The sequence below is a fragment of the Enhydra lutris genome, unplaced genomic scaffold (assembly GCF_002288905.1).
Source record: "Enhydra lutris kenyoni isolate GAN:26980312 unplaced genomic scaffold, ASM228890v2 scaffoldscaffold9, whole genome shotgun sequence".
Lineage (NCBI taxonomy): Eukaryota > Metazoa > Chordata > Mammalia > Carnivora > Mustelidae > Enhydra > Enhydra lutris.
In genome coordinates, this window is record NW_019154093.1 from 33,065,156 (window position 1) to 33,080,243 (window position 15,088).

The window sequence follows — 15,088 nt, forward strand, 5'->3', positions numbered from 1 at the left end:
GTGTGTGTGTGTGTGTGTGTGTGTGCACATAAGAGATACTTAATAATGTTAGAAACACAGGACTCATTTGGATAAATACATGTTCTGAAACTTAATGAGTGAATCAGGGTCAGAGCACATGCTAAGGCTATTCATGCTTCCTTCCCACTTCAAAGAATGTATTTCTCATAGTCTCTCAGCTACAAAATGGGGCTTTATTGGAATTTAAAATTCACAACTTTTTTTTTTTTGGACAGAGAGATAATAAGTAGGCAGAGAGGTGGGCAGAGAGAGAGGGGGAAGCAGGCTCCTTGCTGAGCAGAGAGCCCAATGCAGGGCTCAATCCCAGGACCCTGAGATCATGACCTGAGCTGAAGGCAGAGGCTTAACCCACAGAGCCACTCAGGTGCCCCAAAATTCACAACTTTTTAAATCAAAGGAATAACATTGAAAACAAAATGAGATACTATTTTGATGTCAAATTATCATGGATGTAAGCAGGGAAATGAGCGTTCTCAGATGATGTCTGTGATAGGGAAAAACTGAAGAAGGTAGTTTGGAAATACATACCAAAAACCTTTAATTATATTTTTTCTATGATGTAGAAATTTTGCTTCTAGTTCTTTATTCTATGGCATATTAAGCATCTACAAATATAGACACAGGGTATTAATCTCAGGGTTTTTAACAATGGAGAAATATGTCTAATACTGGGAAATTAATGACAAATTACAGTGATTGTCACAATAGAACAATATGCAACCATGAAAAATGACATTCAATTATATTGGCATAGCAGGAGGCTCAAAAAACAAGTTAACAAAGTGATTGTAAAATATCATTTTTAAAATTTCCAGGTGAAATTCACACGACATAATTAAACATTTCACAGTGAACAATTCAGTGGCTATTCAGTTCATTCACTTTATTGGCCAACCACCACCTGTTAGTTCCAAAACATTTTCATCACCCCAAAAGGAAACTTGCACCTGTTAAGCAGTTAATTTCCAATCCCCCTTCCCCCAACCCCCGGTAATCACCAATCTGCATTGTCTCTAGGGATGTACTTATTCTGGATATTCTATATGAATGGAATCACACATATGTTACCCTTTGCTCCTTCACTTAATGTTTCGGAGGCCCATCTGCCTTTATTCCTTTTTATGCCTGAATAATATTCTATTGTATGTATATACTACAATTGGTTTATCTGTTCCCAGGTAGATAGACATTTGGGCTGTTTCCACCCTTTGGCTATTGGGAATAGTTTTGCTATGAATATGTACTGCAGAATCATTTTGATGATCTAAGTATGTACTGGTAGAGAATAAATTCAGAAGTATTAGGAGTCATTATTTGGGGATTACAAAGGAATCTCTTTATATTATTAAGATCATTGGGCTTCAGAAATAAGCAGACCAGACTCCATTTCTTCATGTGTATTGTGAGGAAATAGAACCTAAAATAAAACTGGATTATTGGGGCGCCTGGGTGGCTCAGACGTTAAGCGTCTGCCTTCAGCTCAGGTCATGATCCCGGAGCCCCGCATCAGGCTCCTTGCTCAGCGGAAAGCCTGCTTCTCCCCTTTCCACTCCCCCTGCTTGTGTTCCCCCTCTCACTCTGTCAAGTAAATAAAATCTTTAAAAAAATAAAACTGGATTATTGTGAAGAGTAGATGAAATATATATAAAGCACTTAGAAATATGTAGGGGTACCGTGTAAGTACTGAATGGTAGTATTTTTTTATTCTGTTTTTATTTTTTGGCTACCTTAATTTGAAATATTTTCCCCTAACGGAATAATACTGGTGTTAAACAGGGTTTTTGTTTTTTCGTGTGTTTGCACGGTACACAGTTAAGATGCTTAGTCCTAATAGTCATTTGGGCTGTTGCAAAAGGTTGCTGATGCTTTGATCTGATAACATCACTTTGAACACAGTTCTACAATGTAACTCTCCCTCTAGGTTTCAGTGAAAATGCTTCAAGTAGGGTATTCTCGAGTCTCGAGCCCCCCGCCGTAGCTCCTCTTCCATGTTCGTTTTTGCTTCAGCATCGCTTTCTACGTTGCACATGCAACCATCCAGGTTTTTCATATTTTAGTAAATTTACCCAAGGACGGGTGAAAAGCCCAGGGTCTTTGGTACAAAGCAAGGAAAATACTTTGCCATCAGGTTTTTCCAAATATATACAACAATTTCCTCCAGAATATCTTTGTATTCCCTAGAAAATCTCAAATTTTATTTTTCAATGTAAACTCAAAGTTCTTTGCCAAATATGCACCTCTTGAGCACAGAAGGTTAAAGTCCGGAGCCCGCCGGGCACCTCGCCGGGTTTGGGGAGCCCGACTTGGCATCTGCAGCCCCCGAGCCGCCTCAGAGCGGGAGTTTCGAGTAGAGCCTGGGGACAGCTGGGTGTCACGTGGGGAGGCCGCTCGGGGACTGGAGCCTGGGGTTCGAGTCCCCCCGGGAAGCTGCCGCCAAGGGGCCGCGTCCCCGGAGCCCAGGCCTGGGCGCTCGTCTAAGGCCCTGCGGGCAGGGGAGTCGGCCGCCCGCGGCCGCACAGGTGTCCGGGTGGCGGCGCCCGAGCCCCCACCGGCGGGGCGGGCGGGAGGGATGGGCGCCGCCCGTGCGCGGGGGCCGGGGCCCGAGGGGGAGGTTCCCGCGAGGTGGTTCTCCGGCTCCTCCTCGGCGCTCAGGTTTCCTCTCCCGCCCGCCGGCTGCTGGCTGCGGCGCCGCCTCCCTCCCCGCCACGGCCGGGCCCACTCTGCGGCCTCTGCCCGCCTCGCCCCCGCCCGGGCCTCCTCCCGCTTTCTCTCTCCGCTTCCCCTCGAACCTCCGGAGGAGCCCGCAGCCGCGGGGCGCCCGGGAAGATGGCGGCGGCGGGAGGCGGTAGCGGCAAGGGGGGCGCGGGCCTGGGCGGCGCGCCGGGGCCAGGGTCGCGGCCGCGCGGGCCGAGCCCCTCCGCCGGCGCGAGCGAGGACGCCCGGGGCCCCGCGCCCAGCGCGCTGCACCCCGAGGAGGTCGCCGCGCGGCTGCAGCGGATGCGCCGGGAGCTGAGCAACCGCAGGAAAATCCTGGTGAAAAACCTGCCCCAGGACAGCAACTGCCAGGTACGAGGTTAGCGCTGGGAGGCGACCCGTCCGGGGGCATCGAGGCAGGGCTCCGGGGGAAGCTGCCCCGCGGCGTCCAGGCTGGTGCCCGGCGCCCTGGAACGCTCGAGGGGAGGAGGGGGATCGGTGCGGAGTTAGAACCGTCTGTCGCTTTTGCAGAGCCCCCCGGTTTCTGAGCCTGCGGTCCTCTGGCGAGAGTGGCAGATTGGGAAACCGAGGCTCTGAGAGGCAAAGCGGCTGGTCCAAGGTCACGGGAATCCGGGGAGGCTGTCCTTAGTCCGCCCGGCTCTTTTCTTCCCCTGTGGCCCTTACGGGTGTGGGAGGAGAAGAGGTCGCGGGAGTAGTGGGGGAAAGGTGGGTGAACGAGAGTGGAGGGGAGCCGTGGAGCACAGTTTTGGGGGACCAGGTTTCCGGGAGTACCTTGAGAGGGTCTCTCCGGGGTCCTCCGGACTTGGGTGTGCCATGGGGGGCGGGGTCATGGGAGAGCTGGGAGTGAGTTTTGCTGCTGCAGAATCACTTGCCCAAGTGTGTATGGAAGAACTCTGTCTCCCCAGTTTACCAAGGCCTCGAAATGGAGAGGTTATCCCTGAGCTTTGGGGAACCTTGCGACCACCTCTGCCATGCCAAGTACTGCAGGATTTGTTACTCAGTGACTCAAAGAGGCTTAAAGACAGGCTACTTTGTGTCTTTGATCCAGATTAACTGGTAACTGTTGCTTCAAGCTTAGAAACTTTGCATCTATTTAACACTCGCCCTTGATTGCCCAAGTCTACATGCTCATTGTAGAAAAGCAATACAGAGAAGCACAAAGGGGAAGAATAGAAATCACCTGTCTTTCTTTTCTCTCTTTTTACTTGTAGTTGACGCACAATGTTTGATCAGTTTCAGGTGTACTGCATAGTGGACAATTCCATACCTTAGGCTTTGCTCACCGCGATGTTACCATCTGTCCCCATATAAAGTTATTACAATGTTACTGATTAGTTTCCCAATGGTGTACTTCTCATGCGCATTATTTATTTATTTTATAACTGGAAGTTTGTGCCTCTTAATCTCCTTCACCTGTTTCACCCATCCCTTCCCTCCCCCAATCCTTCTCCCTTCTGGCAACTACCAGTTCTCTGTGTCTGTGAGTCTGTTTGTTTGTTCTTTTGTTTTTTAGATACCACATGTAAGTGAAATCATATGGTATTTGTCTTTCTCAGTCTGGCTTATTTCACTTAGCCTAATACCCCGCAGGTCCATCCATTTTGTCACCAATGGCAAGGAAATATTTCCATATTTCTGATACTTAAAGACAGCCATTGTTGACGTGAGATAGTATCCTTCTCCCTTTTCTGGTGCCTATGTATACATATGCATTTTTGTTTCACCACACACACACACACACACACACACACACAAGGAAAAGAGAGAGACCATGTCTCTGTACTTCCATGTTTCTTAATTGTCTAGATGTTTGTGTATATTTCATATACAGCTTGAAATTACATATTTTGTGTGGATGGGGGAGGGTGGTCTGTCCTGGCAGTGGGAGATTTGGGCTGATTTATGTAGTTCCTTGTGTAACAGGATACAGGAAATTGCAAGTGGGCTGGCTATTGATAACTGCACAGCAGTTCTTCCATAAGACCCGTAAAATAATAAGGGCAATGCCTCATTATTATGTAATTACACCTTACAGTAAATGAGAGCATATAACCTTATAATCTATATAAACGAGGGGCCATTTTGTTTCAAAAAGCAATGTATCTCATTTCCTCTTTCAGCTCTATTATTGTCCACTTTCCATCAGGTAGTATTTTGTGATGCTACCTATAAAAACACCTGCAATGGACTGATTTCATAGAGGCCAATTTCCCCTACCCATGCAAATAGAAGACAGGAAAGGGGCTCAGGAGGAGGGATGCCTGGAAGAGGCAGGTGGTGTTAAAAGGAAAAAAAAAAACTGAATGGATAGCAGCTCTGTGTATAGATAATCTAGGAAAAGAGAGATGGAGAAATGTCTTATTATTTTTGTGGAGTGTCATCTATTTTTGTTGTATTTCCTTGCATTCTAAAAATGTTTAGACAACATTCTAGACAGTTGGCTCTATCCTTGTTTTGCTGTTGGTGTCTTTCTCATTTCCCTCATTAAGAGACATGAAAAAATATACCAAAGGGTCTAAAAAAGGGAACAGTTTTAATTACTTGGCATTAGAGATGGATGGAGGTTTTATGTGATTTAGACTGATTTCTATTTTTGAGATATCCTTTCTCTGTTATGAATTTATGTTTGGCCTCAATCTTAGGATTTTCTGTAAGGTAGCAAGCATAAGCTATTGAATAAAATTGGTATAAGATCTACATATCTAGATGAGTCTTCTACTGTCAAGTGAAGTATCTTAAATTTTTATGTTAAGTTAAATTCTTATGCCATTTTTTTTTTGAGAATTGAAGAATTTCATCTAAAAGCAAAAAAAAAAAAAAGTTATTAGGATCTAGAGATTAGTTTCCAGACTTGTTCTAGCACTTTTTCCAATGACAATTTATATTATAAAACATTGTTTTAAATATTTCTGATGTGTAGTTTTAAAATCTAAACATATCAGCACACAAATAACATTTGAGTAATTTTTTTTTCTGTCATCTTCTGTATTTGTATCTTTGCTAGTTTTCTGCTCACAATCGTAACTATGTGGTCCGTGTTAAATAAGTAGAATAGAATAGTATACTAATTTTTAAAAGCAATTAAAAGACAGTCTTCAGATTAATTAGACTGAGCATTGCTATTTTTGGTTGAATAAAATTAACATATACTTAATCTACTCTAAATATGTTTTGCAAGAATTTGTTATATTTTCCCTTTTATTTCCCTTCACAATTCTAGTTGCCTTAGTGGGTGCATTTTACTGTCAACTTAGAAATGAGGGTTTAACTTGAGTTTTATGTTGTGCCTTTTAGCATTTATTGCTTGGCTAAACTACCTATTTATTCCTTGTGAAATAACTAACATGGTTTAAGAAAAAGTTATTACTTTTTGTTCAGTTGTTAAGTAATCAGATAATTTAAATATCAAATTCCTGTTCTTTTCTAGAAGACTCTATAGGTTCATTCATTCATTTATTCTGGAATATTAATTACATTAAGGACCAAGGCCATTACTAACTTCAGTTCTCAAGCTGTATAGCAATGTCTCTAGAAAAATTCCATTGGTAATTGATTAGTTAGGAACCCAATAATATCCTTTAACATTTTTAAAACATGAGTTTTTCCTTTATTAAGCAGGATTTTTATAAATCTTACTCAAATTGTAATTTTGGGTAAAAGCAGTTCTTAAAAGCTGCCTCATACAATAGTCACTGTGTGGTCAGGTGCTGTCTGGTTGGCCTCCTACGCTTTCTCGAATCCTCCTAGCCCTCTGTGTCTTCAGGTCTCCTCTCTGGTTCATGTCCGTTTTCATCTCTTGCCCAGACTATTACAACTTTTCTTCTGTTTGTCATCTACCCTCATTATTGTCCTGTGTCTTGTGTTTTAGCCCATCCTGCTTACTGCTTCCCCTGAGAGAACTCCCCCAAGGCACAAATCCAATCGTGTCACTCTTCTGCAAAAAAAAAAAAAAAAAAAAAGAAAAAAGAAAGAAAGAAAGGTTTGGCTCCACATTCCCAGCACTGCTTCTCAAACTCTTCCTCAAATGTCCCTCAACATATCTCTTTTCCCCAGCTTGTAAGGAATAGTGGAGCACCACTAGCCTACCCTAAGAATGAAATTGCTTTGAAGCTTCATGTTCTGACTGAAAAATTCTTATTAATTTTATGTCCTACTAATAAACTTGGATTTAATGTGAAAAACAGTGACTTAAACCTATTTCACTGTCCACCAAATGTTTTTCATAAACTTAACACTTACGGAAGACTCACTGAATTTCCGTCCTCCTTTATTACCGCAGAGTACTCTGACCTTAGCTTGAAAAGTGTGACATAACAGGATAGAAATCTAAGACTGTAGGCTTTTTGTGACTTGGCCCCGCCTACATTTGCAGTCTCATTTCTTCTTAGTCCTACATTGGATTCTACTCTAGTTTTCTCAAGCTACTTAGAGCCCCAGGTACTCTGGGCCACTGTGATTTGGATATTTATAGTAACGTCTTTGATTGTTTATGTTTTTGGAATGTAATTGTAGTAACGTATCATGAATAACATTTGTAATAATTATAATTACATGAATAATTAAACAATAAACAATGTTGAGAACACTGCTTCTTAATCAGAATAGCCATTGTGAATGTGTGTGTGTGTGAATAGTCTTTTACAGCTCTGAACTTAGAATTTTGATTTAAGGTAATGTCCTAATATGTGTTTTTGATTGCCTTCCTACACGTTGTTTATATTTGTTGGTTAACCTGGTCCTGTTTCAATAGAATTATTAATTCTGGGGTTTCAAAACAGAGAAGACAGTGGCATTGACTCCCTATGTTGTTTGAATTCAGTTTTTTTCTAACATGTTAGGTATGTGTAAATGTGTTATGTTCTTGTTGTGTTTGTTTTAGAATCTGAAAAAGATTTTCTTGTGTAATTAAGAGAAAATGTGAAGTGCTTAGGGCTAACAGCCAGGATCTGTAATAGAAGAAACATTCTATTGTCTCACTCTGGGCATTATTAGCTTTCATTTCAAAGTACTCTATTATAATAGTTAATTGAAAGCTTGATGGTTAATTCACAGAGGTCCATTTGAAAGCATGGTATTATTAACTAAGTACTTTTTAGAATAACAAACCATCTAATGTAGAAAACTCCAGTTGATTTTTTTTTTTAAGAGCTACTTGTTCCTGTTTTTCTTTCTTATTGGTTGAAAACCAATCAAATTTTCTCACATACATTTTGTTTTTTAACTGTAAGATTTTAAAATATACATTATTTGTTTCATCTAATACTTTATTCAGTAATTCCAGCCTCTTTTTGTATTGGGCTATTGTTCACTTTTTCCTGATAATACTGGGATATATTTGTATTTTGAAATTACTCTTTTTCTTATCCAGAATGCCATTTTGCTTACTTCCAAAAGCTACTTTTCATGGTGTAGTTGACATGCCTGAAAAGTTATCATTTTTTAATATAGTTAATCAGAATTTCATGATGAGTTGTACCCCTTTTCTGCATGTTTTATTATACTATTCCCAATGTAACAAGGACCCTGAAAGCTGCTAGAGGAACATCTTCTAGATTTCTGGGTCGCCACTGGCTCAGTAAGTTTCTTGTCTTGGCAGGAATTCTTGAAAAGTCTTTGAGCAATGCTTATTCTCTGATCTGGAAACATAGTCACGGAGAGCAGTACTTGGTGGCCAGCATCACAATGCTGCGTGTTAACAAGCAGCCCAAAGACTGTCAGGTGATTTACAGACCATGTTGTAATTCATGAATAGGTTATGCTCATGAATTATTTTTTTGGAGTTGTACCACGTTTTCCCATAGAAGAATATGGTAGAGGATATTTAGTGCTGTTGGTTAGCGTTTTAACAATGACTTAAGCTATGGTGCTTTGGAATTTTACGAGTACTCTAATACAATAACCTGTAAAGAGATTTGTGCAGGAACAGAAACACTCCCAGATTCAAATCATGGACGGGTGCACCTGTGCCTTATGTCAGTGCTCAAGAAAGAGCTGTGTTTAAGGCATTTGCTCTTTGAGTAAACAAAATTCTGAACATCAGGAAAACAATAAATCATCTCTGATGGAAAGCTGTTGTTGAAAGGGATCCCTCTGACCCCCTGAGTTTTGTCTCTTACTACTTCTATTGGCGCTTACCTTCCCTACCTTAGAGTTGGCTGTCCTTAGGAGCTACCAGAGCCCATTTCTTATTATGCTTACTTCTGCTTAGACCAGCTGAAACAGGCAAGTAAAGGGATGTTATTTTTTATTTTAAGATTTTTATGTATTTATCTGACAGAGCGACCCGGTGAGAGAGGGAACACAAGCTGGGGGAGTGGGAGAGGGAGAAGCGGGCTTCCTGTGGAGCAGGGAGCCTGATGTGGCGCTTGATTCCGGGACCCTGGGATCATGACCTGAGCCTAAGACAGATGTGTAACAACTGAGCCACCCAGGAGCCCCAGGAATGTTATTTTTTTTTTAAGATTTTATTTATTTGAGAGCGAGAGAGAGAGGGAGCAAGAACAAGCTCGAGCAGAGTGAGGGGCAGAGGGAGAAGCAGATCCAGGGCTTCATCCTGGGATGCCGGGGTCCTGACTGGAGCGGAGGGCAGGTGCTTAACCGAGCCATCCAGGCGCCCCTGGAATGTTAAAATGTAGATAAAGAAAACAAAATTATCTGTAAGTTATATATTTTATAATTGCTTATCTGAAACCTTGGCTCTATTTGTGTATTGTTGGCTTAGGGAGGTAATTGCCTTACTCTAAGGGGATGATGTGCACTGAGGGGGGTAAGAAGTGAGAAGTGGGAAAGTCAGAACACTAGTCTGTATATTTGGCTTATCCTTATCTGCAGAGGCTTGTCCTTGGTTGCTGTGCTGAATATCTTTCATTGGTTCCTCCAGATCTATCTCCATCCTTCTTACCTGCGCTGTGTCCTGGGAGGCTTATCTTACTGTGCATTGCACTGACAAGGCTCTGTCCTCTGGTTTCTAGGTTGCATTTGGCCAGGCCCACAAGTGGGAGATCAAAGAGTGGAGGAGAGATAGATTGGAGCATTTATTCACCCAGCTCCCTTTCTGCTGGGATACTCTGGGTTGGCTGTTTCCTCTTTCAAAGGTCACAGTTCTTTCCAATGGTGCCCTCCGTGCAATTAAGCTCTCGGGGTTGTTGTAATCATTGCCTTTGCCTCTTTAGGCTTAGGGGCTATAGGGGACTGTTGCTAACCATAGGCTTTTTTTTTTTTTAAGCCTTTGTAAGTATCTCTTAAAAATTCTCTCCAATTACTTAGTTTTTAAGTATGCCATATGTTTCGTGCTGAGAACCTGATGCTATTGCCTACCCAGTCTCCTTACTTTCTCTTTGTTTTTCCTAATAGCACCCAGATTTTTCTTTGAGGCTCTACTCCTCCCTCATTATTTACCAGCTTATATGGCTTGGGTCAGTTTGATAGAGATTACCCGCATCATTTGGGTGACATAAACCAACACACAGTGTTCTTTCCTTTTGGCATTAGAGTTGGTTACAGTATGGGCAATAACCTGGCCCTAAGCCAGTCAGTATGTCACAGTGCCTTGGCCACAGTGATTGTTTCAACCCAATATAATAAGAAGCTTAGAACCTTTGTTGGCTTGTTAAGGTAGGGGATTCTCTTTCTTCCCACTGGATACGAGTGCAGAGACATACTGCCCTGACTGCAGCTGGCAATCTGGGGACAGAAGCAGACATCCAAAGGAGGACTGATCCAAAGGGAAACAAAGTAGAGAAGCTGGACTGGAGCCCTGATCAAACTATGTCTGAAACCTACCTCTGGATTTCATAGTTATACAAGTCACTAAGTTCTCTTTATTTCATGAATTTCAAGTTGGATCTTACGTTACAACCAACTAATAGTATCCTAATACAGAATTTTGATTTTTGAACAAAAGCATAAAATCTCCATATTGGAAGGGATGGTAGAAGACATTTTATCTGACTCTTCTGCTTACTGTGTACAGCTAATTTAGAGTTCTTGACACATGACTTCTTGTACACTTTGTTAAAAGGTGTTAACCTTTACTTTCAAAGACATCACTCTTGGTAAGGTATCCTAGTCCATCTTCAGATAGCTTTATTATAAATATCTTATTTATACTGAAAATATAAGTTAATTTCCCTGAAATTTTGATTTCTTGATCCAAGTTCTCTCCTCCCATAATACAGAGAATTTATGGCATTGCTTTTTAACTTATAACTTCAATGCCTCCAAACCACTAGTTTTTAGGAGTCCAGATTTCCTTGCAGTCTTATTTATTTTCCCCTGGACACACACCACTACCACTTTGTTATTGTATCTCTTAAAACAGGAGCATGGAGGTCTTCCTGTAATCCCTCTGCCAGAAGAAATTTCTTTTTCCTCTGGATATCTAGAACAACAATAACCCATTTGGTTTATTGGGTACCTATTATTGCCAGACACTGTATGTTGTATTTTGCTTACATTTGCTTATACTGTACTTAATCCTCATTTCAAGACTGTAAGATTAGAATTACTCATTCCCATTTTATTGATAGGGAAACAGATACAAGATTAATGCCAAGAAGTTTGCCCAAGGTCGTTCAACTAATTAGCAATAGAGTGGAAAAGACTAATGTTTGTTTGATTCCAAAGCTCATATTCTTATCCTGCACTGTATTATAATTGTAATTCCCCTTTGCACACATTGTAATGTGTTTCAAAGGACAGGGACTGCATAATATTTACCTTTGTATCACAAATATTTCACCTGGAACCTGACAGATTGTTCCAAGGGAAATTTAAAACAGAAGAGTACCACCCACCTACTTTGCTCTCAAATGTTAGACTTCTAGACATATGTCTGACACACTGAAGCCCTCAGGATTGGTCTGTAAAATGAACAAATTTTGCATTGTACGGTTGTGCTGGCTTTTTTGGCAATGATGTTACCCCACTTACTTACAATAATTCAGTCAACTGTTTATGGCTTAGGAGTAGGTTGAAAGCCATAAACCCTCTCTCCAGGAAAGTGCTAATATTCATAGACACACAATGATTTACACGCAAGTTCAAGGGATTGTGAATCTCTTATAACTTATGCCTGATCTCGCTGGGGAATTCAGACCCAGGTTGAGAAGTGCCTTTCCAGGGGGATATCGTTTGATCATGTTTGTGGGACTTCACCTGAGTAGAGATCACTCGAGCAGATCCAGAGCTGCTACTTGAAGAGTTGTCAACAGACACTGTTGTAGGCCACCTTTAGGCCAAGGTGGGGGTGATCCTCCATCTAGGCAAGAATAGAAATCAGGCTCCTTAATTTTCTTTCCTAAAGTCAACTGTGTCGCTTCATGTTTGATGTAAAAACTTATTGCTCTCTGGCCACCCAGCAGTACCAACGGATATTTTTAGGCACTATGCCTGGCACAGAAGTTTACAAGGAATTGCAGTGTGTTATTTCCCCTCGAACATTTATTCAATGTCAAAGACTGTTTCTCTTTAAAGAACATTTCTCTTTGAAACATGGGAAGACTCATGTGTTATTCAGTGTTCTTCACAATGAGTATTTATTGATAAGAAACAAGTTTCTCTCTTTTGTTAAGTTTCTGAGTCCCTAACTCATTGTGAGCCCCTAAACCTGTTTTTTATGCATTTTGTGCTTAATTTTGTGCTTATTTGCTGTCATTATCTTTAGGTGTGTGAGCTTAGTTCTCATTTTCCTGTGCTTGTACATTTTCTTTGTGTTTGAAGCTTTCTGTTTAACGTTTGTTATCACCTGAATGCCAAAATAACATTAGAATTCATTGAATTTGTTTGTGCCTGTATTTGCAGGCATAAATTCTGCCTCTCATCCTTCTCTCTTACCCTACCCCATCAGACCCTTTTTGCCCCCAGCCAATTGGGTTTTTTATCTTTCCGCCTCCACTCACTACGGTGATTATCTGCTCCTAGCTCCCAGCTTACTTATATTTCCTGGACTTTGTATTTTCTATTACCCACGCATTTAACTGCTTGCTTTTGATTCCAGATTAGTCTCCGTGACTCTGACTTTCAACCCTGTGGGCTTTTTATAGCCTGATCTAGTGTAAAGGTTAACAGCAATAAACAAGAACATGTGAATCTATGAGGTTTTAAATTTTGAGATTCTCTCAAACTTACAGAAAAGAATAATAGGAAGAACTTCCCTCCCCCCCACTCTTGAATGAGTGAACACTGACACCATGCTTTACCACCCCATGTACTTTACAAAACTGGACATTGTCTAGACAGCCACATCACTACCATCGAAGTCAGAATAATTGCACCTAATCCTTGGATCACATTTAAGTTTTGCTAGTTGTCCCATAAAGGTCTTTCATAGTGAAAGAATCCAGTTCAGAATTATGTATTGCATTTAGTTGCCTTTTTAATCTTCTTTGGTCTGGAATAAGTCCTCCATCTTTGGTTGACTTTTATGACCTTGACCCCTTTGAAGTTGGTAGGCCAGTTATTTTGCAGAATGTCCTTCAATTTGGGGTTGTCTGATGTTTCTCCATGATTAGATTCATGTTAGTTATCCTTGGCAGGAATATCACAGGGTGGTGCATGATTTAGATTTTGGGCCATTGTCGATAAAGTTAACTTTGATCATTTTGATTGATTTTCATTGAAGTGGGATCTGCCAGGCTTCTCCATGCAAAGTTTTTTCCCTTTGCAACTAATAAGGATTTTAAAGGGGGACACATTAATTAAGACTGTGTGAATATTCTATTCCCTTTCAAGTGTTTAATTTATTTACTAATTTATTTAAAAATGGGCTTACGGGTTCCTCTGTTGCTCAATGAGTTATATTTCATTAATATGATCACTTTCATGCTTAAATTAGTTTAGATTTGGGCAGTGGGAGCTTCTTCAAGCTGGCTCCTATGTCCTCTTTTTAAATCTTTCATTTTGCAATAATTTTAAATTTAAAGAAAAAACTACAAATGTAGCACATAGAGTTCCCATATATTCTTTACCCAGTTTCCGTTCATAATATGTCTTAAATACCCAAGGTACATTAGTCAGGACTAAGGCATTAAAACATGGTACATTATTATTAACTGAACTTCAGACTTTGGATTTTGTTAGGTTTCCCATGTCCTTTTTCTGTTCCAAGTTCCAATTTAGGGTGCCACATGGCACTCAGTTGTTATCTCCCATTAGTCTCTAGTCTGCACCCGTTCCTCAGTCTTTCCTTTTGTTTTGTTTTGTAAGATTTTATTTATTATCTATTTGAGAGAGAGAGAGAGTGCATGGGGGAAGGAGCAGAGGGAGAGGGACAAGCAGGCTCTGTGCTGAGCATGGGGCCCAACAGGAGGCTCAGTCACATGACCTTGAGATTATGACCTGAGCTGAAATCAAGAGGCAGACACTTACCTGACTGAGCCACACAGGTGCCTCCGTCTTTCCTTGTTTTACATGATCTTGACAGTTTGGGTGAAGTATCTTTTAGAATGCCCCTCAATTTGTGTTTGTATGATTTTCTCATGAGAGATTAGTGTTATGGATTTTGGTAAGAATTCCACAGAGGTGAAGTACACTTCTGATCACATCATTTTAGGGGAAACGTGACTTACTACCAATGATGTTAACCTTGACCATCTGCTTGAGGCGATATCTGCTCCATCACTCCTGTAAAGATACCACTTTTCCCATTCACAATTCCTTGGAGACTAGTCACTAATTCCAGCACACACTTGTGGAAGGGTCTGATGTCCTTGTGACATATCACTGTCATTTGCTGAGTCCTGCCTTTGTTTTTAACGTAAAGATGTTGTGACTTATTTTGCACTTCCTGTGCTCCAGCCCTAGAATCAGCCTTTTCATGAAGGCATGTTATGGACCAAATGTTTGTGTTCCTCCAAATTCACATGTTGAAGACCTAACACCCAGTGTGGCCATAATTGGAGATGGGGTGCCTGTGGAAGTAATTAAAGTTTAAAAAGTCCTAAGGGTGGGGACGGGATCCAGTAGAAACACCTCCCAAAGATTAGTTGGCCATAGAGTTGAGGATCCATTTCTGAGTTCTCTATTCTGTTCCACTGATTTATGGGTCTGTTTTTGTGCCAGTCATACTGTCTTGATGATGACAGCTTTGTAATAGAGCTTAAAGTCTGGCATTGTGATGCCACCAACTTTGCTTTTCTTTTTCAACATCCCTCTGGCTATTTAGGATCTTTTCTGGTTCCATACAAATTTTAGGATTATTTGTTCCAGCTCTGTGAAAAATGTTGATGGTATTTTGATAAGAATTGCACTGAATGTGTAGATTGCTCTTGGTAGCATAGACATTTTAACTATTTATTCTTCCAATTCATGATCGTAGAATGTTTTTCCATTTCTTTGTGTCATCCTCAAGTAT

The 15,088-nt window shown here is 41.0% G+C and overlaps 1 protein-coding gene across 1 annotated transcript in view; it reads left to right on the top strand.

Annotated features, from left to right (window-relative positions):
* The first annotated feature begins 3,018 nt into the window (after positions 1–3,018).
* Positions 3,019–15,088, top strand: part of LOC111143514 (ribonucleoprotein, PTB binding 2) — an 87,905-nt gene continuing 75,835 nt past the window's right edge. Inside the window, exon 1 of the mRNA XM_022497324.1 lies at positions 3,019–3,087. Coding sequence (XP_022353032.1) covers positions 3,019–3,087 — 69 coding nt within the window. The remainder of the gene's footprint in view (positions 3,088–15,088) is intronic.